At 40.9% G+C, this 26,793-nt stretch overlaps 1 protein-coding gene across 2 annotated transcripts in view; it reads right to left on the minus strand.

Annotated features, from left to right (window-relative positions):
- The window catches only part of shisa9b (shisa family member 9b), a 47,296-nt gene extending 32,611 nt beyond the window's left edge, over positions 1–14,685 (minus strand). For both annotated transcript variants that reach the window (XM_067376166.1, XM_067376158.1), the window contains exons 1-2: positions 13,882–14,685; positions 10,609–10,730 (exon numbers count right to left, since the gene is read on the minus strand). In XM_067376166.1, coding sequence (XP_067232267.1) covers positions 10,609–10,730; positions 13,882–14,507 — 748 coding nt within the window. In that variant the 5' untranslated portion in view covers positions 14,508–14,685. The remainder of the gene's footprint in view (positions 1–10,608; positions 10,731–13,881) is intronic.
- Between the last annotated feature and the right edge of the window lie 12,108 nt (positions 14,686–26,793).

Raw genomic sequence — 26,793 nt, forward strand, 5'->3', positions numbered from 1 at the left:
TCAATACAGATATCAAGTGTAATTTCAAGTCTGTGTGTTGTAGAACAGAGGTATTTTTGGGCTTTTGCCTCTTTATTAGGTAGAAGAGGACAGGAAATGTTTGGCAGTAAGACAGTTTGAGGAGGAGGAGACAAACCATTCATAGATATGCTTAATAAGGAAGTCCAAGACCTTTCAATTAAATTAACCAGTTGCCTTATCGACTAGGGAGTCAATATTTGCCAGTTAGCCCCAGCTTGATGGTTTAACTACAACATTATCTCCCGGTTTCACAGACAAAGCTTAAGCTAGTCCTGGACTAAAATGCACGTTTGAGATGTTTGAACTGAGAGTAACTTGCATTGACATATCTTAAAATATGTCAGAGCCATTGTTTTCTTAACCAGTCAGCACTATGCTAAGCTAGTAGGCTAAGGTATTAGCTTGTTAACTGAAGGCTAACCGAAAACAAAAAAGAGAGGGAAACATTTATTTTCACCATTTTTAGCTCTGGTGATATGCAAAATTGAATTTAAAAGACATTAATGGGAAAAAAATTGTGTGCGCAAATAAATAAATAAAAGTAAAATAAGGACTTTATTCAACAATGTCTTCTCTTCTGTGTCATTCTCATACGTTGTTTGCATATCACAGTTTCCATAAAAATATTAAGCAGCACAACTGTTTTCAACATTGATGATAATAATAAATGTTTCTCGAGCATCAAATCATCTTCTGAAAGATCATGTGACACTGAAGACTGGGGTAATGATGCAAAAATACAAAATAGAACTGTATTTGGTTTAATTTTTTGTGAAATGTTAATTTAACATGGAAAATTTGCTTTGACTCATTTCAGAACACAACTGGACACCACTAATTAAACTGTAATAATATTTCTCAGTATTACTGTTCGTATTGTATTTTTGTTCAAATAACCGCAAGTGACTTCTTTCAAAAACGTTAATAATCTTACTGACCCCAAACTTTAGTGTACATTTAGGGTCAGATCTAAACTTGTCACCCACATGAGTAGCACAGTGCAATGTGATGAAGGGGGTGGATTCTGGAATCCACTTCTGCTTCAATATATATCTTTTGAGGGATTTATAATCAAGTTATTAATCAATGTTCATCCTTCTAAATATTAAATTATTTGAATGACTTCTTCAGCATATGTTAAAGCATTTATTTTACTTTCCTTCTTCAATCACTGTGTCTGTACAACTTACTGTGAGTGTTGAGAACATGTTATCATGTTTTGGGGAAGTATTCTGTTCAGCCAACTTCAACCTTGAAGAAGCTATGTATCTGTGTACGGGCGCTAGTATTCTTCATTACAGATCAGTATTGATGAGGTTAAATGGTTAGTTCACACAAAACTGAAAATAATGTCATTAATTACTCACCCTCATGTTGTTCCACACCCTTCGTTAATTTTCAGAACACAAATTAAGATATTTTTGTTGAAATCCAATGGCTCAGTGAGGCCTGCATAGCCAGAAATGACATTTCCTCTCTCAAGATCCATTAATATATAGTAAAAACACATTTAAATCAGTTCATGTGAGTACAGTGGTTCAATATTAATATTATAAAGCGCCAAAAAAACAAAATAACGACTTATATAGTGATGGATGATTTCAAAACACTGCTTCAGGACGATTTGGAGCGTTATGAATCTTTTGTGTTGAATCATGATTCGGATCACGTGTCAAACCGCCAAACTGCTGAAATCACGTGACTTTGGTGCTCCGAAGCGCTGATTTGATACGCTGATTCATTATGCTCCCAATCTTCCTGAAGCAGTGTTTTGAAATCGGCCATCACTAGCCGTTACACAAGTCGTTATTTTGTTTTTTTTTGGTGCACAAAAAATATTCTTGTCGCTTTATAATATTAATATTTAACCACTGTACTCACATGAACTGAATGGATCTTGAGAGAGGAAATGTCATTGCTCCCTATGGAGGCCTCACGGAGCCGTCAGATTTCAACTAAAATATCTTAATTTGCGTTCTGAAGATGAACGAAGGTCTTAAGGGTGTGGAACGACATGAGGGTGAGTAATAAATGACATTATTTTCATTTTTGGGTGAGCTAACACTTTAAAAATGGTACCCTAAGAAGGTGGAAAAACGTCTTGGGTTACGAGTGTAACCCTTGTTCCCTGAGTAAGGGAACGAGACGCTACGTCAATGACGTGATGGGAATCCTCTGCATTTTTGTGTTCGTGAAGCACTATTGTATCCAACCAATGAGAGAACGTGACGTCAGAGGCGGGCGACGTCGCGGACCGGAACCTATAAAGCATGCCCAGAAACAAAGAACGCTAGCTTCTGTGATATGTCTGAAGTAAGCGCTCCAGGCATGCTGGAGGTACGGCAACGTGACGTAGCGTCTCGTTCCCTTACTCAGGGAACAAGGGTTACACTCGTAACCCAAGACGTTCCCTTTCGTGGGAACTATCGACGCTACGTCAATGACGTGATGGGAACGCTGTCCCCACTACGCCGTGCCTCCGAGTGCCTGGCTGCTATCTTGTAACACCAAAGCACCCGAAGTACTACTCACATTAAGATTATAAAATCTGATGAAGGTGTGCTGGGATGACCATCCAGCAGCACCACAAATATCCGCCAAGGAAACTCCTGACATGTGAGCTCTTGAAGCAGCCATACCTCTAGTTGAGTGTGCCCTAACATCCAAGGGGCATGGACGCCCCAGAGCTTTATACGATAATGAGATGGCCTCAACCACCCATTTACTCATCCTCTGCTTGGACGCTGGGCCCCCTCGACTCGGGGACCCATAACATACAAATAGTTGGTCTGATTTTCTCCACAGGGCAGCTCTGTGAACATAAGCGTCCAACGCCCTCACAGGACACAGCAGATTAAGTTTTCCTGATCCGGATCAGTAAACGGAGAGGATAAAAGCCTCCAGAACGATAGGACCTGGGACCCTAGTGGGGACCTTAGGAATGTAACCAGGCCTTGTATGTAGAAAGGCCTTAACCATCCCTGGTGCAAACTCTAAACATGATGGTGAAACCGAAAGAGCTTGAAGGTCACCTATCCTTTTCAAGGATGAGATGGCCAGTAAAAACACAGTCTTCAATGTGAGCATTTTATCTGACACATCTTCCAAAGGTTCAAAGGGCGCCTCAGCCAACCCTTGTAACACGATGGCTAAGTCCCAGGTCAGAGATTTTGGGCGTACTGAAGGCCTCAGCCTCAGTGCGCCACGAGAAGCGAACAACTAAGGGGTCTCGACCTACCGAGACACCACCCATAGGAACATGATAGGCTGAAATCGCAGCCACATACACTTTTAATGTGGAGTGAGTTAAGCCTTCTGAAAACTTTTCTTGGAGGAATTGAAGCACATAGCTGACAGATGAGTGGACCGGGTCCACCCTATGATGGCTACACCATGTAGCGAAAACCTTCCACTTATACATATAAAGCTTCCTTGTAGATGGAGCTCTGGACTGAAGGATGGTCTCCACAACCTCGGTTGGGAGACCAGATTCTATGAGCCTTGCCCCCTCAGGGGCCAGGCCCACAGTTTCCACATTTCTGGACGGGGATGTAAAACCATGCCGCCCGCTTGGGACAGGAGATCCTGTCTGACTGGAAGCTCAGAGGAGAGCCGTGAAGAAGCGAAACTAGGTCCGCAAACCATATTCTTGTTGGCCAGAAAGGAGCCACCAATATCAGGTCTACCCCTTCCTGACGGACTTTGTCCAGAACTCCCGGGAGCAGAGAGAATGGGGGAAAAGCATACAGACGTCGCCTCGGCCACGTCTGTATCATGGCATCCAACCCCAGAGGAGCTGGGTGCCTCAGAGAGTACCACAGAGGGCATTGAGTTGACTCCTCTGTGGCAAAGAGATCGACTTCCGCTCGACCGAATGTTTTCCATATGAGCTCCACTGCCTCTGAGTGAAGCTTCCATTCCCCCGGACTCGCGCTCTGCCTCGACAGAGCGTCCGCCCCCATATTCAAATACCCCGGAATATACGACGCCTTTAGCGAAGTAATTTCCCCTGGGTCCACAGGAGGATGTGACTGACCAGTTTGCATAGTGGCCGAGACCGCAGTCCCCCTTGGTGATTTATGTAGGAGACCACCGTAGTGTTGTCTGTCTGAACCAACACATGGTGGCCCCTCAGGTCGGGGGAGGAAGTGCTTCAGAGCCTGAAACACTGCCAGCATCTCCAGCCGATTTATGTGCCAGGAGAGCTGGTGTACCTCCCAGTGACCTTGAGCTGAGCGACCACTCATGATCGCTCCCCAGCCCGTGAGGGACGCATCTGTCGTAAGCATTACGCGACGACATGAAGTTCCCAACACGGGTCCCTGGGACAGGAACCAAGGCTTTTTCCACATGACCAGAGCACGAAGGCACCGCCGCGTGGGCTTTGATCATGCGAAAAGGATTTCCCCTCGGAGAAAATCCCTTGGTCCTGAGCCACCACTGTAAGGGTCTCATGTGCAGAAGGCCAAAAGTAACAACGTTGGACGCAGCTGCCATCAGACCCAACAGTCTCTGAAACTGTTTTACAGTGAGTGACCGGCCTAACTTCACCCCATTCACGGCCCCGAGAATGGAAGTCACACGAGCGGGAGTCAATTGCGCCCGCATCGTGATGGAATCCCAGAATACCCCAAGATAGTTGGCAACCTGACTCGGAACCAGCACACTTTTCTTGGTGTTGAGCCTCAGCCCAAGCTTCTTCATGTGCGACAACACAACATCTCGATGTTGAGCTGCCAGACGTTCTGTTTGAGCTAAAATCAACCAATCGTCGATATAGTTCAGCACGCGGATGCCTTGGAGTCTCAGCGGAGCCAAGGCTGCATCCACGCACTTGACGTGAACGGGGTGATAGTGATAGGCCGAAGGGAAGAACCTTGTATTGGTATGCTTCGCCCCCGAAAGCAAACCTGAGGAACTTCCTGTGAGAAGGATGGATGGAAATGTGAAAATATGCGTCCTTTAGATCTATCGCCACAAACCAGTCCTCGGATCTGATCTGTGGAATAATCTGTTTGAGTGTAAGCATCTTGAACTTCAACTTCTTTACAGATCGATTTAGTATACGAAGATCTATGATCGGACGCAACCCCCCATCCTTCTTTGGAACAATGAAGTAGCGGCTGTAAAAGCCCGACATTTTGCTGGGAGAGGGAACCCGTTCTATAGCCCCTTTTGCAAGCGTCGTAACCTCCTGTTCCATTACCAGAGACTGCTCTGGAGCTACCACTGTGTGAATCACTCCACTGAACCTGGGCGGAAGAGAACCGAACTGAATTCTGTAACCCTGTTCTACCATGAGCAGCACCCATTTCGAAATATTCGGAAGAAGTTTCCATTCCCCCAAAAATTCTACTAAGGGAACCAGCCTCTCGAGACTGGTCTCTGGTGTTTTTTGAGCACTTGGCTCGTTTATCTGGCACGGCGCACCGGCAGATAAGCGAATCATGTGCTGGCCGACCCTCCTCGAAGGATCGACGGGGACTGCTGCGCCCTGTCGCACACTGGGTGGCAGGGTTGGCAGAACAGCCCCCTGAGGGCACCGATGGGGAACGATAGATGTTAATCGTCGAACCCCTTCGGAGGGGACTGCCCTCAGAAACCCTGACCCATGACCGTCAGGATTTCTTTTGGGAAGCCTTCCGGGAAATAATGACGGTCCTCAGATCCGCCCTACCCCCAGAAGGCTTCTGCTGTACAGCGCGCACCGGTCCCCAAGCTTTCCGCGGGGGAGCACGGGCGGCCACACTAGCTTTCTGCTGGGACCTGTATCCCGAGGAGCCGGCTATCGGCTGAGGCTGCTCCCGCCCAGCAGCCTCAGGGGGATGAGATTTCCGGGGAAGGAATCTTTGGAACGCCGCTTTCTGTTTTTTCGCCTCCTCGAACCTGTCGACGACAGTAGCAACTGCGTCACCGAACAGGCCCTCAATCTCCCCCAGCAGATCAGCTTGGTATGCCTGCAGTATAGACATTGTGTGCAGACATGCCGCAGCCTGACCCGCTGCCGAATAAGCCTTGCCCACCAAACTCGATGTTTGTTTTAGTGGTTTGGTGGGCAACGTCGGGGATTTCAGGGACGATGCAGACTCGGGCGAGAGATAGCTCGCAAGCGTCTCCTCAACCCGAGGCATCGCCCCATAACCGTGTTGCTTCAGCCCCGTAATATTACTATACATTGTCGTTTGTGGGCTGAAGACACGGTACTGCACGGGTCTATTCCACGACCTCGACACCTCGGTGTGGAGGTCGGGAAAGAACGGCAGTCCCCGACGCTGGGGTAGTGACCTATCTGGGAGGAAGCGTTCATCTAACTTGCTTTTTATTTTAGGAACGCTCTCCTCCGCGGGCCAGCTTATTTTCAGTTTTTCTACTGCCCGGGTCACTACCTCCATAAGCTCCTCATGGGCTGGAGATGAGGATGACGGTCCCTCATCACCACCCTCGACACCTTCAACATCAACCTCCTCGGAGGAAGATATATTCAGTGTCGGTGCCTCCTTTGCGGGGAAGAAACCGCAGCGCGTGCTTCCACCACCAAAGGAGAGACACTAGATCTAGCAGGTAAGGGAAGCGATAAGGCAGAGCCCGTCTCTCCCCCTCTGCTAGATCCATCTGTGAACCCCACGAGTGCAGCCTTCGCTGTGCCTCGGCAGCAGCGGGACCAGACCCGCGGGGAACACTCGCCGCGGCGCCCTCCTCAAAGAGCGCCCGGCGTGAGCGCAGCGCCCTGAGAGTGAGCCGCTCACAGTGCACACAGACAGCCCCCTCAAGAGCTGCCTGTGCATGCTCAACTCCCAGGCATTTCACACACATCTCGTGTGTATCTCCCTCCACGATGAATCGCGGACAAGGAGGTGCACACTTAGTGAAACGCTGGCCTTTCTCCGTCATTTTATATATATATATGTCTATGCTTATTTCACTTGTTTGGAAACTCTTGTCCTCAGACAAAGAGATCACTTTCTGGCGAGATGGTAGACAGACAACAATAAATAAGACAGACAAGATACAAATAGCGCTTACTGAAGACAACAGAAGCTAGCGTTCTTTGTTTCTGGGCATGCTTTATAGGTTCCGGTCCGCGACGTCGCCCGCCTCTGACGTCACGTTCTCTCATTGGTTGGATACAATAGTGCTTCACGAACACAAAAATGCAGAGGATTCCCATCACGTCATTGACGTAGCGTCGATAGTTCCCACGAAAGGGAACTTGTTTTCCGAGACAAGCTGGCACCCAGAAACACATATCTGTGACCTAGGTCACTCCGTGCCTAATCCAGGGTTCTGGTGTCATCTCGATAATCAGTGTAGATGTGCTTCTGCTTATCAGTCCATGTGTGGACGTTTTCTAAGTTTATTAACCAATCAGAATAATTCAAACTGAAGTAATGACGTAGTTAGTGGACTCTGTTAGAGTATAACTGCAGTTGTATTGAATGTGTACGCAAAGCGGCCTACAAAATCCTTACGGGTGTTGAAGCTGACTTCTCCTGCAAACTATTCTTCAGTAAAATTTTGTTCATTTTTTTAAACTCTGACTGCAGGTCTTCATTCATCATATCTGGTCTTTGAGTCTTTTACTGTGTAAAGAACACATGCGCTTAACACTCTGTCACTAAATTTCTGCTTCATTATTCTTAACTTTCATGAATGACATGGTTCTCGACTTTTCACTGATTCACTTCATGTGTTTAACACAGCAAGCCCAAGTCAACCCCTGGTCCCAGTCAGCACTCCTCAAGTAAACACTTTAATGGTTTTGTGTCCGCAGAGCCTTGAATGTGAGCAGGCCAGTGGATTGAATGTTTTCCCCGCTTTCTTCAGCGAGACATCCGAGTTCCCTGCAGACGGCCCGTCTCTCATAATGTTATTTCTCCCCAGCGTTCGTACAGACAGCTCTTTAGAGGAGCAGCACCTGCATGTCGCTCCGCTCTGCTCCGTTGCACTTTCAGCAGCAAGCTCAATCACTCAGCCAGCCTGTTAACATACATTCCCCATTGCCTCTCAAGTGTTGTTGCCGAAAAACATGGGTGTGCACTACAGATTTCACTCTCTCTCACACACACTTTCAGAGCAGACAGCTATCTTTAAGTGCTTGATTTGTTTTCTTTCCATGAAATCCCTTTACTTCCATCTCAGAGAACGAGCAGAGACCAATGGAAAAAGTCAAGCGTGCATCTTGTATTGTGATAACAGCCGAATATCAACAAAGAGCTTTTCACTTCCATCTAAATTCAGAAATTACTCTCCCTATCCACAGTTAAAGCAGCAGCTGTCAGGCCACTGAATTACACTGTGGTAAAATAAAAGCCACCAGACTTGGTACAGCTATTTAGTTACATAAACATATCTTACCAGGCACGTTGGAGTGTTTGCATGAAACACACGGGCTATAAAAAGAACATACGACATCTGCTACAACTGCTTTTCTGACTTTCATTAGGAGGCTATCAAATAAAGTGTGACTGTTTGACTCGACGCGAGGCGTATTGATCTAAACTTCCGGAAGACAAATGAGACGCAGATCGGGAATCTGTCAGCACCATGGCAACACTGTGACATTCCACAAGACAATGTTAGTAAATCAGCTCTGTCTGTGGGCTGAAGTTTATTGAACTAGACTTCCTATCTTGTAATATTTCATTTTAATCAATATTTACAGAGGAAACTTCACTGTGAATGTTTTTCATGCCAAATGTCTTTTGGCAAATGGCGCAAATCCACATCAATTTGAGAGGCATTGTTTAATCATTTTTGCCTCGACTAAATTTAAGGGAGTTATATTTAAACAAGAAGTTATAGTATGAGAGGCCTTGCTATCTTTTGAATACAGCCGTGACAATATTCACAATATAGTACAGCCTCGAGTGCCTTATCACTTTGATAAAATGGTTTCTACATATTAAAAATATCAACTATTTTTTTTATTTTATTATGCAAAATCTTTCAGTGCCATCCTTATAATAGAGACAGTGCCTGACAAAATAGAGAGTTGCAATGCAACAAAAATAATCTGCAAAATAATTAGAGTTCCAGATCACAGCTCTTACTATATCATGACTTGGACTTCGTATTGACCAATCACATGGAACTATCCATTTTATAATATACTGACCAATCAGCATCCAAGACCAGGACTATCTGTATATTGTACTAAAGGGTTAGTTCACCAAAAAATGAAAATAATGTCTTACACTCGTAAGACCTTCGTTCATCTTCACAACACAAATTAAGATATTTTTGATGAAGTCTGATGCCTCAGTGAGGCCTCTATTGACAGCAATGTTACTGCACCTCTCAAGGTCCATAAAGGTACTAAAGACATATTTAAAACAGGTCATGTGGGTTCAGTGGTTCTATCTTAATATTATAAAGCGATAAGTATACATTTTGTGCGCCAAAAAAAAACAAAATAGCGAATTTTCAACAATATCTACATGGGCCGATTTCAAAACACCGCTTCATGAGCTTCTGAGCTTTCTGAATCTTTTGTTTCGAATTAGTGATTTGGATCTCCTATCAAACGGCTAAACTGCTGAAATCATGTGACTTTGGTGCTCCGATTCACTGATTGAAAAGTCATTAATTTGGGGGGTTTATTGTCATATGAACTGTTTTAAATATGTTTTTAGTACCTTTATGGATCTTGAGAGGTGCAGTAACATTGCTGGCAGTGGAGGTCTCATTGAGCCATTGGATTTCATGAAAAATATCTTAATTTGTGTTCTGAAGATGAACGAAGGCCTTACGGGTGTGGAACGACATGAGGGTGAGTAATTAATGACATTATTTAAATTTTTGAATGAACTAACCCTTTAACCTATCAGTATCCAGGACCAGAACTATATGTTTTATAATATTTCATATTGACCAATCAGCATGCAAGTTCAGAAATATCCATTTTATAATATTCCATATATTGGCCAATCAGCACCTAGGACCAGAGCGATCAGTTTTATAATATTCTGTATTGACTAATCAGCAGAAATATATGTTTTATAATATATCGTTTTAACCAATCAGCACCCATGACCAAAACTATCCATTTTAGTTAAAGAACTTAGCACGCTTGCCAAAGTAAACTGGATATTTTTAAGGTGATAATTTGCAAGGTCTCATATTTTCCTGCACAATTGTATTATTTGCATGAAATAACAGCATGAGTGAGGTGAAAAGAGAGAGACGGAGACAGAGTTGTGTGTGTGTGTGAGAGAGAGAGAAAGTGTGTGCTTTCTTTGTGTGTGTGTTAGTCAGCCACTTAGCCTGTGGTAATTACTATCTCAGCATGTTAAATGATCACTATAGACGCATGCAAGTGCTACTGCAGCCCACCGGACACGCCAAAAATGGGCTTCTCTAACTACTTCCCCTGTTCTCAGTAGGAGTCGAATCAAGCAGCCGAAGATATTTACTGATGAATAGCCACAGGACCTCACAGCTGCTTCTCTGGGGTGAAGAAGATGCATCTGCTACTATTGGATTGTCACAGCGGAGAGTGTTTTCCAGAATGAGCTAAACTGAGCTTTAAGTGACATGGATTCGACCTGTTGTGCATGAGCTCTGATGGTAAGGAACAGATTTACTTACGCAGGTTGTTTCCTGTTGCTCTGGCCTGCATGTTCTCGTAGTGTTGTCCATGAACTGCCAAACTCTCTTCCCTCTCCACATGTTCTCCTGGAGCTGTCTGGCGCATGACCTGGGCCAGGGCTCTATGGAGAAAGGCTTTGTTTACTCATCTTACAAAAAAAGGTAATTAATTTAGAGCACTTTAATACATATTTATACTGTTCTTGACAGACATTTCATCATTGAAAAGTTTGTTCCGTAAATGTTAAATAAATTTTGACAAAGAGGGATTACAACAATCTGTTATATTAGGATCGTGTGGTATATTAAATACACCATGAAATAACTTGCAGTCATTTTCTTTCCTGTGTTGATGCACTTCCTTTTGAAACAGGAAAACAGTTATTATTATTTTTTAATAGCCAATAAATTGTAGTTTCATATCAGATTCCATGAACCTAATTTGTTACATCTTGACGGGTTGTATTAGTGGGAGGGACATTCTCATTCGAGAGAGCATCTGATTGGATACAAATTTAGATACACCCCTTTGTGCAAGATGAGTCATGAATATTTTTAAAGGGTTAGTTCACGCAAAAATTAAAATTCTGTCATTAATTACTCACCCTCATGTCGTTCCACACCCGTAAGACCTTCGTTCATCTTCAGAACACAAATTAAGATATTGTTGATGAAATCTGATGGCTCAGTGAGGCATACATTGACAGCAAGATAATTAACACTTTCAATACCCAGAAAGCTACTGAAGACATATTTAAATCAGTTCATGTGACTACAGTGGTTCAACCTTAATGTTATGAAGCGACGAGAACACTTGTTGTGCGCCAAACAAAAAAATATATATATCTAGTGATGGTCGATTTCAAAACATTGCTTCAATCTTTTGTTTCGAATCAGTGGTTCAGAGTGTGTATCAAACTGCCAAAGTCACACCCCCCAGTGGTGAACAACTGAAATTTCGAAACACTTATGATGCAACGAAGACTCGTTTACTGAAATCACATGACTTTCATGCTCCGAACCACTGATTTGAAACAAAAGATTCGCAAAGCTTCGAAGCTTCATGAAGCAGTGTTTTGAAATCGTCCATCACTAGATATTGATGAATAAAGTCCTTATTTTGTTTTTTTGGCACACAAAAAGTATTCTCGTCGCTTCATAACATTAAAGTTGAACCACTGTAGTCACATGAACTGTTTAAAATATGTCTTTAGTAGCTTTCTGGGTATTGAAAGTGTAAATTATCTTGTTGTCAATGAAGGCCTCACTGAGTCATCGGATTTTATCAAAAATATCTTAATTTGTGTTCTGAAGATGAACGAAGGTCTTACTGGTGGAAAACGACATGACGGTGAGTAATTAATGACAGAATTTTCATTTTTGGGTGAACTAACCCTTTAAGTCTGTGTTCCCAGAAAATAAATATTTAAATTGTGTATATCTGCTTATAGCATATACTTGACCTAACAAACATGACCAAATGGACATGATCTAAAAGTTACAATACTCCCATTTGGGTTTCATGGGGTCTTTATATAACCATATGTAGCTACATAAAACATAGATTCATTCACATCACGCTTTGAAATGGTAAAAAATAAAAAAAAATTGTGAACATTAAACCATCATGAAAATCATTAAAATGGTGCAAGTCCGCATGGTGAAATATTCAAAAGGCACCCAATTAAAATGGCGTAAATAGCTGGTTGTGGGTGGTGGATGGGATACTGGGATACTATGGCCCATGTGAGTTTTTATTGTGCTCACGCCTAAATAGAGTGAAAGACAGAGTGAAAGGTCGGTGCACAAATAGAATGTCCTTGAAATATTAGTATCATTAGACACAGATCAGTGTCCATTATCCTACTAATGTCACGGACACCTCTCTACTGATGTTTAGACGAGTAAGCATACGTGTGTATTCGTTTGATTGGAGTAGATGCTTTTTCAGACAAAATCTGTGCCTCACCATGGAGATAATTAGAGACTTACGGAGATGTTGATGAATGTTTGCTGATCAACAGATGAATTAGACCTGAATGCTAGTCAGACATCTGCTTTCAGCTCTCTCTGATTATCCACACTTTATTCTGTGCCTTTATTCATGTCTGGTCGTTAGTATTTATTGAAATAAAGATCTTTTTTTTTTCCCTTGGTTTGCAAGAAATTTACTTTATACATTCCACAGGCCTACTAAACCTTGAACCTCAAATAAACGCCTGTCTGTGAAACTAAAGGAGCATATTCTGCACTTCTGTACACGTCAGTGTTGTAGACTGCCTGAAGGATAGACAGGAAAATAAAGCCAGCAGAAGTTGTGGAAGAACTAGCACAAGGTCATGGTGATAGAGTTGTGTCAGTGTAATCCTTGAAAGCCTTGAGCTATGCTGAATGACATCCTAGAGGAAAACTGTCATGCTTATTGAAGACATAAGCATGTTCAGTTGTATTTTATTATTGTTATCAACAAAATAAATCTCCTCAGGACAAAATAAAAAAATGAGGTAATTGTTGACTTACAGTCAGACTGTTGATCTAATGAAATTAATTCATATATTATAGCTCTGATAAATTAGGAAGAGTGTGGTAAATATTTGAGTTCATAATGAAACCTACACTCTAAAGGTACAAAAGCTGTCAATTGGGTGCTTTGCCTTATTTAGAACAAATGTAGGACATTTTGATTGCAGATTTTAATATCTCGCAAAAATCTCAGAACAGTTTGTGATGTTGTCAGAGCTCTTCTGAAACTCTTAAGTTGAAACAAGCAAGTGATTTATGTAAACAGCTCCATTTTCTCTCTGTTTAATCGCATTGTTGTCTACAAGATCTCATTTGTATTTTCCCCAATGGAATAAACTGCTAAGCTTCACAACAACACAAGCAATTTACAACTTCTTAAAAAGGGCAAGTAATAGGCATGAATACATACAAAGTCAGAGTGTAAAGCTGTAAAATGTAAATAGAATAGCATATAAGCCAGGTTATTTGGTTTAAGAAGAATTTGAATTTCCCCTTTCCTATGGGATAAACTGCTCAGCTCCATAACTACAGATTACAATTTACAACAGTTATTAAAATTACAAAGGATAAATAAAAATATATGTAAATGAACATTGGCATGCAGTCAATGCAGATTAATATGTAAAAGACTTAGCTTAGATCACTTGAATTTGGAAGAATTTGATTTTTTTTTTTCCCCTCTAAACTGCGCAGCTCCACAACAACCACGCAGAGAAAATGCAACAGCGTTTGAACTTAATCTTAACTTACCTGGACATGTTCTCTCTGTGAGGTCGATGCGCCTTCTCCAAGCCAAGTTTGGTGAATATCCCAACCAGCGCCATGATAGCAACTACTCCGCATATGATATACACAATCAAATTCGTTTTATCCTTAGTCGGATCGTGTTGGTCCATCATCTTCGGCGGTGGTCTGCCAGTCATGGACCACGGCGGGGTGTCGTAGTTTTTGCATGTGGTCTGATCTAACCTGGAGTTCTTAAACTCGCAACAGAACCTGAAGCCACAGGTCCCGCAGCAGTACAGGTAACTCCCCGTCCGGCACACGAACGGAGGATCCCACTGACCCATCACATCATAATAGCCCCGACACCTGTCCTCCGTGTGAGGGGTCTCAGAGAGACCGTTTCCCCCGTCTCTTGAGTCGTTGGACCCAGACGCCGTCACCAGACCATCCAGGTTCTTCCCAGGTTCTCCTTCCGCGTCGCACACAAGAACTTTCATCAAAAAGTAACCCAGTAGCAAGCCAGTGCTTTTCATCCTGCGCTCTTCTCTCCTCTTCTTTGCCACGGCTGATCGGACGCTGAAAGATAGAGTTGGGTGCCTTTTGTCATGAACTGTCAGGACGCATATCTCCATCAAAAACATCACCGCCATCCGAGATGGTGTTCATGTTTGAGGATACTTCAGCGCCACGGTTGGTTTATATAGGTTTTGAAGTATGCAAATGATTGAATATATTTATGCAGATTTCTATCGATCCAAGTGTGACAATGCAATAACACTACTGTGTTTTGTCTACTATATAGCCTATTCTAAACGCAGCGGTCTTGCGCACTCGGGTGCGTGGAGCGTCTGGAGCGCAATGAGCTGCGGTTGAACAGAGCGCTTGAGTGAGACTGAATGCGTAATGATGAGAGGAGGAGGGGACCCAAGTATGGGCACATGGAAGGAAGCAGCAAAAGAATTAAGGAGAGAAAGAGCACAATAATATGTCAGTAAATATTAAGTCCTGTGATTCTCACATGTTGCGTGTAATTTCTAATATGCAACGTGTCTTTCACGTGAATCGACTAGCCTATTTAAAACAAATATTTTAGGTTTTGTATACCACTTTTAAATGTTGAAGCAAATCGTTGGACCTCTGGTTTGCAATGGAAAGTGCACCTGTTGTGGTTTGGTTATAGCCTACTTGTAACAATATACAAATGTCTAACTTTTTAAAGTAAATGTTTAAAACCTTGAATCCCCGCCTCCTCTTTTTGTTTTGGCTTTCTTGGGGAACTTCCAGCCAATATGTAGATTTCACGTGCCCCCATTTTAAAATCGGATTGACATTTAATGAGCGTTCACATTGCACTTGACATCGACATTGCAACAGGCTATTATTTAATTTCAATGAGAGTTGGCCTTCTGAAGTGATGTATTTGTGTTAAAAAATAAATCCATATTTAACAAGTTATGAAGTAAAATATCTAGCTTCCACCAGACTGCCTTCGGTATTCAATTTACAAAGAAAGTGTAAAACTCGTAACAGTTCAAAAAGCTTACGCTATGTCCTATGCCTTCCCTATTCAACTTATGGAAAAAGCTTATCTGACGCAATGCTAGTCTACACTGCAGACATTATTAAACTTACAGATTCATTGTGCAGTCACTGAAGCATTGTGTTATCTTGGAGAAAGCCAATGCGCTGTCTGACGCCAGGTAGTTTCTCTCTGTCAGCCTCCTAGGTGACTTTGTTTTAACAGGGTGTGTTTTACTAAGCTTTCTGTGTTTTGGACATTGCTAGGCCAATATTCGAGCCCTCCATCTGTAGAGCTCCACCTACTGGCGAAGCTGAGTTGTTAGGCTTTTTAGCCTCCTTAGCCAATACTATAGGAAGCTCATTATGCCTGTGAGGCCCCTGCTTTTTCTAGCAGTGTTGTCAAGTTGTTAGGCTCTCTTTGACCCTCCTTGGCTTCTGCATTTATAGAATCTGCTAACAGCAGTGTCATGCTGTATTGATAGCAGTGTTTTTTAGTGTTGCTAGGCCTTCTCTCACAAGGGTGATAGTTTTCTGAGGTCTACACTTCCCTGGAGCTCAGTTTGGATGTCGAGTGCAAATTATAGTTCTCTGTAAGCCTCCTTGCAGGATATCCTGAGTATTTGGATGTTGTTAGGTCTCCTCTCAATTTATAGAGTTGTCTTTTGAGGCCTCCACTCCTAGAGCTCGGCTACGTTTGCTAAGTTGTTAGGCTCTCTCTGAAGGGGCTCGCACACCGGACGCGAAGCGCCGCGACACGTCTTTAAAATTCGAACGCATTGTTTTCTATTGTTTTCCGAGTCGTAGCTGGGCGCCACAGACAGGCGCTGAATGTCGCCACCGGTGTGCGTACATTCATAGAAAACAATGCGTTTGAATTTTAAAGACGTGTCGCGGCGCTGAGCTTCGCGTCCGGTGTGCGAGCCACTTAAGCCTCCTTGGCTACTGCGGGTATTGTCTGGCCTCCTCTTGCTAGCGAGAGTTATATTTAGGTCTCCACTCTCCATGGCTCCACAGGGTAACGGTTTGAGTTGAAGGCTCTCTGTGAGCCTCCTTGCTAGACATCCTGAGTGTGGAATGTTGTTAGGCCTCCTCTCGATTATAGAGTCGTTATACTGAGGCTTCCGCTCCTAGAGCTTGGCTATTATTTGCTAAGTTGTCAGACTCTCTTTGAGCCTCCTTAGCTAATATGAGCGTTGTTAGGCCCCCTTTCATTTGTGAGAGTTGTTTTTATTTAGGACTCCACTCTTTAAAGCTCTGCCACGACAGCATTGTCGGGTTGTAGGCTATTTGTGAGCCTCCTTTCAAGATATCCTGAATGTGGAACGTTGTTAGGCCTCCTCTCGATAAGAGAGTCATCATGCTGAGGCCTCTGCTCCTTGAGCTTGGCTAGGCAGTAGGGTAGTGTGCTAGGTAGTTAGGCTCTCTTGAGCCTCCTTGGCTGCTTACCTCAATACGAGTGTGTTAGGCCCCCTCTCAATCTGGGATGTATTATTTAGGCCTCCACTCTGCGGAGCTTCATGAGCCAGCTGGACTCAACCTGGCATTGTGTGTTTGTGAAGTGTTGTCAGGCCTCTTGTTGAGGTCTCCTCTCTCTAGGGCTGCCTTTTGGAAGTTTTGAGTATTCTAGACTTTCTGTGAGCCTTTTTTGAAGCTGGCCTGAGTATGAACATAGCTAGGCTTCCTCTCTTAGAGCCTTCCTTGAGGCCTCCGTTCTTGAGAAGTTCCACCATAGCGACCCCTAGGAGATGCAGCGTCTCATTCCCTATTCTCAGGGAACCATGGTTACATGCGTAACCTGAGACGTTCATTCCATTGATTGTAAAGATGCAGGGTTTTCAACCAGACCTTCAAACCACAGACAAGCTTACATATCTTGAAAGGGATAATATAAATCAATTTTATTGTGTTATATTCTGATTTAATCCCTTGTTTTGTATGGTCTGTATTTACAGAATTATATGATCACTGAGACGAAGTTGGTCCTTAAGGGTATTTGGCACGGCAATCAAGACCACAGCTCAGAATAAGCTAATTACATACTGATGCAGATGAACGAGCAATCTGCATTGTTTGTCTTTTGGAGGACAAATAGACCTGCCTAAGGTGGCAGAAATTGTAACCTAGGAAAAAAAGAAAAAAATATGAAAAAATCATGGCTCCTTTTGGAATATTCACGTTCTGAGCAAATTCTCATGAAAGCAGCAGAACTGTTGCTGGAATGAGAGTTATCAGAATGCACTCGTCAATGAGGCCATCCATAAAGTACTTGACAAACACTAAGGGATCACTTGGTCTTGTTATTGCCATGGTAACCAGGTGCATAATGGCCTAATTTCATTTTCCAGGTCCTATTGACTTAGTAGAGTGATTTTCAAAACATACAGCCAGGGAAGAGTGTCGTCTTTCTGTTTTTTCCTCCTAACCCTTATTTTCTTCTACAGCATGATGCTTAAAGTTGTAAAAAGGACAGCTGAAGCTGAATGTCCATTTGTTCAAGAGATGCATCCCATTGTTTAAAGGTCAATACATAGTGAATTATCACATTTTTTTTTCTGTTGTGCATCCCAGCATGTTCTTTCTTTCTGGAGAGCAGACAGTAAAAAGAGATTTTCTCAGCTGTAATTTCATGAATAAATAATTCCTTTTAAATAATTGACTTTTTATCTTGAAATTCTATCTATCTTTCTATTGTTCTAACTATTGTTCTATTCATCTATTGTTTTATCTATCTATTGTTCTATCTATGTGTGTGTGTGTGTGTGTATGTGTATGTGTATGTGTTTGTGTTGTCAAAATGATCCTCGTTCACACAGATCTCTGAAGATGACTAAAAACGTTGTATTCTGATGCCAGGACAGTAGATGGCGATGTCAATTTGTAAAGAAACTACGCGCCTAGAGACTGAACACATAATACACATGCGCATGACGCCACCGTTTTCACCATTCGCATTTTTGTAGTTTTTTGCAGTTTACATGGAGATGATAACAGTATCATTTTCAAAAGTTTACATTTTCAGGCCCCCAAAACGCAAATGTCATGTAAATGAACGACCAAAACGCATAAAAAGTTTTTAAGTTTTTAGTTGAAAATGTTGACGTGTAAACGGCCTCTCAGACTTTTGGTGCCCTCTGTATTCATAAACTCCACACAGCGAAGCCATTTGCATCCTCAGCTATTGTTTATGTTTTTAGTCCTTTTATCACCATCACAGTGAGGGGCCTTGATCATGCATAAACTTACGCAAAGTTTGTCATAGATCATTTATTTTTGGAGCTGTTGTTAATCTGGAATTTTAACACTGTTTTTGAAAGCACCATCTGCCACCTGAGAAATCTAGCTCATTTGCTTTTGATGTTAGTCCGAGCCACAGAAAGCTTCTTTTTCACAATTGGCTGTCATGGGAATCATGGCTCTTTTCTCTTTGTATCTTTAAAGACTGCTGTAAATAGTTCAGTCGTTCCTCTGGGATTTTTCTAAAGTTTATTTAGAGAGACAAAACTCTGCACGAGTGTCTTAGAGAGCACAGCTGGCAGCTCCTGATCCGACCATGGCATTGAAAAAGCCCTGACTGCGTCACTTTCACTTAGGAAGAATAGCAATTGGCAAGTAATGAAACATCACGCTCAATTTAACATGTCAATACTTTACTTCTTGGCCAGACTGTTTTAGATGCAGCAATATATCTTGAATGAATAGTCACCGTAGGATTTATGGATTCTGGCTGCAGTAGAATAGAGCTGTGCGGCCCTGAGAAAAGGTCAACTGACAGATAAAACCAAATATTAAAACAAGTTTTGAATCATTGTTCTCAGACAGTTACTATAGCTTTCAGTCATTCCATACATACTTTTACATCCCTTCTGCCTAGGTTAATTCATTATAAAGGTTCAGGCAAGTGTAAAAAAAAGGCTGGAATTAAGTTGTGAATAATAAAAAGCTGCAGATGTGCAAATGTGTGTTGGAAATACATAGTCATTTATTGCCAAAAAAAAAAAAATAGGAAAACTTATATTACTGCAAGAATAATTGAACAAAAATATCTTCATTTTTGTAAAAATATTGTAGTTTTTAAATATTTAAAAAATAATAATAATAAAATGCAAAAATCTGAATAAACCAATTTTTATGTTTTGACACGTCAAAGCATGAACCATATCATGAAACATTTTCTCATGCATTTAAAATTTTTCTATAATGAATGTATGCAAATTAAAATATTGGCTAAAATGCTAAAATGTACTTATATATTTTAAAAATATATATATTATAAAAAAATAGTAATATTTTTTTTTCTCAAATATTTATTTTAAAATAACAGTAGAAAAAAAACAATAGACATTTTTTGAATAGTTTTTAGGCCATGCACTTTTTCCAGAGACACTCCATGAGCTCATAGTCTGGAGAGATGCAGCCGTCACTCCCCCAACCTTCTGTCAGGCTTGGCTGATCTCTGTCTTTGGCCATGTGGAGTGTGACGTGAGCCCTTGATCACTTGCTGCTTGCTAGAAAAGGACACCAAGCTGTGCGTGACTCTCCCTTGTGAAGAGGAACCAGACAGTGACTCAGTTTAATAAGATGATTTCAAGATATATAACAGCATCCCACAGAGGAGTATTTAAAGTAAAAATATATGTGTAAAGAGATTGTGGAGATTGTCTCTTTACATCATCAGTGACATCATTGTCGCTAGTACTACACGTTATGTGGCGGAATCTGTTTGGTGCTTGGATTCAAATTCTCCTTATGCCATGTGGCTTCTTTAACAAATTTAGTAGCCTTACAGAAATATTTTTTGGTCAATACAAGATAACCTCAGTTTACAGCATTTGTGGCATAATGTTGGTTACCACAAAAATTAATTTCGACCTTTCCCCCTTTCCTTTTAAAACATAAATTAGATTATAGTGAAGTGTTTACCCTGGAAGTAAATGGGGCCAAGTCGTAGAGGATTTAAATGCAGACCCTTGTAAAAAGCACACTTTTAAAAATGATACTTTAACAAGGAAATTATATATTTAAAAGAAAATGCTTAGGTGCAAACTGAAAGTATTGCTTTTGTACACTTGCATGTTAATTACACAAAAACGGTTTACTAAAGACGGTAAAGTTTTTCCTTTGCGTTTTTTGCGTACAGATGCCAACGTTGTCAAAACATTCACATGGATCCCCGTTCACATGGATCCTCGAAAACACTGTATTATTCATGCCCTGCCAGTAGTTGCCGATGTCTTGTTGGTTTTGAAACATGAGTATTTTAATGCTTGCACGTTGCTATGGAAGCCCATTTCCACCAATAAATAAAAAAATAAAAACAGTAATTGCGACTTTTTATCTCACAATTCAGACTTTTTTTCTCACAATTGTGAGTTTGTCTCACAATTCTGACTTTTTTCTCACAATTGCGAGTTATAAAGTCACAATTCTGAGATATAAACTCGCAATTGCGTGATATAAAGTCAGATTTGCGAAATATAAACTCGCAATTGCCTGATATAAAGTCACAATTCTGAGATATAAACTTGCAATTGCGTGATATAAAGTCACAATTCTGAGATATAAACTCACAATTGCGTGATATAAAGTCAGATTTGCGAAATATAAACTCGCAATTGCCTGATATAAAGTCACAATTCTGAGATATAAACTCACAATTGCGTGATATAAAGTCACAATTCTGAGTTATAAACTTGCAATTGCGTGATATAAAGTCACAATTCTGAGGTATAAACTCACAATTGCCTGATATAAAGTCAGAATTGCGAGATATAAACTCACAATTGCCTGATATAAAGTCACAATTCTGAGATATACACTCGCAATGGGTGATATAAAGTCAGATTTGCGAAATATAAACTTGCAATTGCGTGATATAAAGTCACAATTCTGAGATACACTGTATACACTCGCAATGCATGATATAAAGTCAGATTTGCGAAATATAAACTCGCAATTGCGTGATATAAAGTCACAATTCTGAGATATAAACTCGCAATTGCGTGATATAAAATCAGAATTGCGAGATATAAACTCACAATTGCGTGATATAAAGTCACAATTCTGAGTTATAAACTTGCAATTGCGTGATATAAAGTCACAATTCTGAGGTATAAACTCGCAATTGCGTGATATAAAGTCAGAATTGCGAGATATAAACTCGCAATTGCCTGATATAAAGTCACAATTCTGAGATATACACTCGCAATTGCGTGATATAAAGTCAGAATTGCGAGATATAAACTTGCAATTGCGTGATATAAAGTCACAATTCTGAGGTATAAACTCGCAATTGCGTGATATAAAGTCAGAATTGCGAGATATAAACTTGCAATTGCGTGATATAAAGTCACAATTCTGAGGTATAAACTCGCAATTGCGTGATATAAAGTCAGAATTGCGAGATATAAACTCACAATTGCCTGATATAAAGTCACAATTCTGAGATATAAACTCACAATTGCGTGATATAAAGTCACAATTCTGAGTTATAAACTTGCAATTGCGTGATATAAAGTCACAATTCTGAGGTATAAACTCGCAATTGCCTGATATAAAGTCAGAATTGCGAGATATAAACTCACAATTGCCTGATATAAAGTCACAATTCTGAGATATACACTCGCAATGGGTGATATAAAGTCAGATTTGCGAAATATAAACTTGCAATTGCGTGATATAAAGTCACAATTCTGAGATACACTGTATACACTCGCAATGCGTGATATAAAGTCAGATTTGCGAAATATAAACTTGCAATTGCGTGATATAAAGTCACAATTCTGAGATATAAACTCGCAATTGCATGATATAAACTCTCAATTGCGTGATATAAAGTCACAATTCTGAGATATAAACTCACAATTGTGAGAAAAAGTAAGAATTTGAGAGAAAAAAAAGTCAGAATTGAGACTTACACAATTGCGAGTTTATATCTCAGAATTCTGACTTTTTTCTCACAATTGTGAGTTATAAAGTCAGATTTGCAAGAAAAAAAGTCAGAAATCTGACTTTATATCACGCAATTGCGAGTTTATATCTCACAATTCTGACTGTATAACTCGCAATTGTGAGAAAAAAGTCAGAATTCGCAATTACTGTTTTTATTTTTTTATTTAGAAGCGAAAAGGGGCTTCCATACATTGCCGCCTTTCACTTCAATTATTAGTGTCTCAGCTGTAAACCAGATTTTTGCTTTTTAGGTAGAAAAGGAGGGACTAGTTTAAATTGAGCTTAACTTCTATTAAACTCAGAAGATAATGTGTACAGTTTCTTTCAATTATTTAAAAAACAATTATTTTAAACCCGCCAAAGTTTATTCGAGTGATGCTAACCAGCCAAACCTTGACCTTGGCTCATACAAAAGTGCTTTTGAAATCACCATTGTTTACAGTATTCATGGACGTCAATCTTCAGGTGGTTCACTTGTAGAAGTCTTTGCACATTCAATTTCCTCACTTTACCTTTAAGAATAATAGTTCAGGCCCATTTTGATTTAGTTCTTTTAACTATATTGATTACAATTCTGTAAGGGTTTGCGCTTGACAAAGCACGTAAGCCAGTTTCAATAGCATGAGCTCATGAGAAGAATGGATTTTTTTGGTCGTTTATAAAAAAAGCATAGCTGTAGTGAGAGCAGGCATGCAGCACACAAAATGACAGTGACATTGAAGGGGATTGTGTGACAGAGGAGAAAATAAATCTGCAAATTGCATTTGTTTTCAATTCCCATATCCAGCCTTGCTTTAGCAGCTGGCTTCTCAAGATAAAACAAACAGTATTTGCACGTTTCAAAAGCTTGTAATGCCCCTCTAGTAAACAAAATAAAGATTTTTGACATGCCAAAACGCTTAGCTCTTATGAAAGTTACTTCAATACTATAAATATAGCAATCCCTAAATAGAGCTCATTGCAAGCAATTGTACAACAGCATATAGTAGGGGCCAAAGGTTTGAGACCACTAGTGAAAACACTTCCATTATTGAAAGAAGAATTGAAATGTTTACAAAAACAAGAGTTCAGAATGGCACGCAAGAGTTTGCTAGTAGTCTATAGACTGAGTTTCTATTCATTTTTGCGAGTGCTACACAAACTTAACAGAAAGGAAACCAGGAATGGCAGAAAGCAGCATCCTGTTTGTTTTCTTTATTTTACAAAAGCACAATGTTTTGTTTTTATTGTGAGTGTACACAAATAAAAACAGACCCTCAGTTTCAAATGATGTCTTACTCTTATCTGTATGTCCATAAATGATGGAGTATTTTAAGTTATTTCCGCTGTTATAATGAGACAAAATCATTTGGCATGGTGACGATTTGTGTCATGGAAGTCTCACTCCAGTGATGAAATATGCATGTCCCGAAAATGGGAAGCCTCATGTGCCGCCTCACTTGTTGTCTCGTCATGGAAAGGTGAAGTAGGCTCAGACGTTGATGATAGTTTTCTTCATTTACGGTCATCTTTCTGTGATTTCTTGAAATTTGTGCATCAGCCACTGTCACATGTTGAACTCTCATGCACAAAGATAATGACAGTTTAGGCTACGCACACCACGTTAATCAAACCAATAATTTTGAAAACAGCCGTTGCATTTTACCGCGCAGCATTGGGCACTCTAAAGGAGGCTGTAGCCTACCAACTACCTCAGCCGGACTAAATGCCGCTATAACTGTAATTTGCACTACTGTCTGATCAAAATAAATGAAAAGAAACATCACATTGGGGATTTGTTGGTTTTTCCTGTTGTACCGAACTGACCCATGACCCCAAAAGAAAGGCTGAGTTTACACTGGCACAAAAAATCAGATCTTTTGAATTAGGTGCACAGATGTAAACAAAAAAATCCACATGAGATTTTTTTCGCATCCGATCAAGCCACTTCCAAATGTGGTTTTAAATCCGATACATATCTGATCTCTGGACATGCGTCCTAAGTTTAAACATGCATATCCGATTCCCATTAGAATTCCAAGCCATCACAAGGAGAGGGCGTCATGTTTGCTCACTAAAAGGAAGCTTTAATGTTGTATTATGAAGAAGACGTGCTTCTATGCACTCGCACTAAAAATTCGCAGCTTCAGGTGGCAACCTTATATGTCTAACATTATCTATTTTTCTTTAAAGAAACTGCGCGCACACACACACACACACACATACATTCAGCAGCTGAATGTCAACCTTTGCCCGGTTCATTTAAAAGAGACCGCCGTGTTGTTCTTAAAAGCCAAAAGCTTCGAGATACTATTGAAAGCTTTACTGTAGCTCTCTCTCTCCCTTGCTCCTTCGAATTCATTAAAACATTGATAAAACTAATAACTGTAGATAAAATATAAAATGCAAATTACCTTTATTTTCCGGTCTATATCTGTTCAGTCAGAATTCGCGCTGCAATACATCCATGACACTGCTGTTAACTTATCCATTCTGACAGGTAGCCTAATCATGGCCACTCGATGAAATATATAAATAATTTTAATAGCTAGCACGGCCATTCAAAACCCGAGGATCTACTATGTCCATGTAAAACTATCCATGACAATCATTTTGGGGCAGGAAGTAATGTAAACACAGATATCGGATACCAGTCGCATCTAAAGTGAAAAAATCGAATCTGTGCATTAAGATTTTCAGTGTAAATGCAGCCTTACTGTTGGTGGCCACTTTATTAGGTACACTTGTTCAACTGCTTGTTAACGCAAATATCTAATCAGCCAATCATGTGGCAGCAACTCAATGCATTTAGGCATGCAGACATGACAGGCTGCGTCCGAAAACCTAGGTAGCTGACTTGCTGCCTCCCTATCTTATAAGAGAATGACTTGTACGGCAGCGTTTGTGCATGAAGGCACCTCACGAAACTGATTTCGGACAGACTTCTGAGGCAGCCAAACAGTTTAATGATCTACAGCAAAATAGCATGAGCTTTGGTGAGAACTAAACAAATATTTAATTACTACAGTAGTAATTTCTCGATAGAAATGATATCAAAATTGAAATACGTTGATCAAAATCGTACATTTATACACAAACTGAGCAGCAAACGCAACTTTCGGACTCCATCTTTATTTTTCTAGCTCAACTGTCACAGAATGGAAAGCACAGGATTCTGGGATATCAAAGGCAGCTAAGGATACATCTATGCTTCCTTCAAAAATCGATCTGAGGAAGGTATCTCATGAGACAGGAAGTGAAGCTAACATTGGATTCGGACGTTTCTTGATGCCTTACTTCCTTGAAATGTGTCCTCAGAAGGCAGCATTTTCCAGTTTTCGGACGCAGCCACTGTCTGCTGAAGTTCAAACTGAGCAGAATGGGGAAGAAAGGTGATTTAAGTTACTTTGAATGTGGCATGGTTGTTGATGCCGTCTATTTCAGAAACTGTTGATTTACTAGGACTTTCACACACAGCCATCTCTAGGGTTTACAGAGAATGGTCAGAAAAAGAGAAAATATCCAGTGAGCGGCAGTTCTGTGGGCGAAAATGCCTTGTTGAAACTCAAATAACCACTCATTACAACCCAGGCATGCAGAAGAGCATCTCTGAATGCACAAAACGTCCAACCTGGAAACAGATTGGCTACAGTGGAAAAAGTACCATTCCTGTCAGCTAAGAAAACTAGAAACTGATTCTACAATTCGCAACACAAAATTGGACAATAGAAGATTGGAAAAACTTTGCCTGGTCAGATGAGTCTCGATTTTTGCTGCAACATTCAGATGGTAGGATCAGAATTTGGTGTAAACAACATGAAAGCATTGATCCATCCTGCCTTGTGTCAATGGTTCGGGCTGCTGGTGGTGTAATGGTGTGGAGGATATTTTCTTGACACATTTTGGGCCCCTTAGTACCAACTGAGCATCGTTTAAACACCACAGCCTATCTTAGTATTGTTGCTGACCATGTCCATCCCTTTATAACCACAGTGTACTCATCTTCTGATGGCTACTTCCAGCAGGATAATGCACCATGTCACAAAGCCCAAATCATCTCAAACTGGTTTCTTGATCAGGAAAATGAGTTCACTATACTCAAATGTCCTCCACAGTCACCAGATCTCAGTCAAGTAGAGCACATTTGGGATGTGGTGGAATGGGATATTTGCAGCATGGATGTGCAGCAGCTGACAAATCTGCAGCGCCACTTGATGCTATCAAGTCAATACAGACAAATCTCTGCAGATTTTTTCCAGCACCTTGTTGAATTTATGCCTTAAAGAACTGAGGCAGTTCTGATGGCAAAATGGGGTCTAACCCGGTACTAGCAAGGTGTACATAATAAAGTGGCTGGTGAATGTATATGTTGCTCATTATACTGTATATGTCTACTGTAATAACAAAACATATAATGTATAAGGTGGACAAAAACAATTAAAACAGCCAAAGATGACTTTACAATAATTCAGTTTGTCTATATATAGA

The sequence above is a fragment of the Chanodichthys erythropterus genome, chromosome 3, assembly GCF_024489055.1.
Source record: "Chanodichthys erythropterus isolate Z2021 chromosome 3, ASM2448905v1, whole genome shotgun sequence".
Taxonomy (NCBI): Eukaryota; Metazoa; Chordata; class Actinopteri; order Cypriniformes; family Xenocyprididae; genus Chanodichthys; species Chanodichthys erythropterus.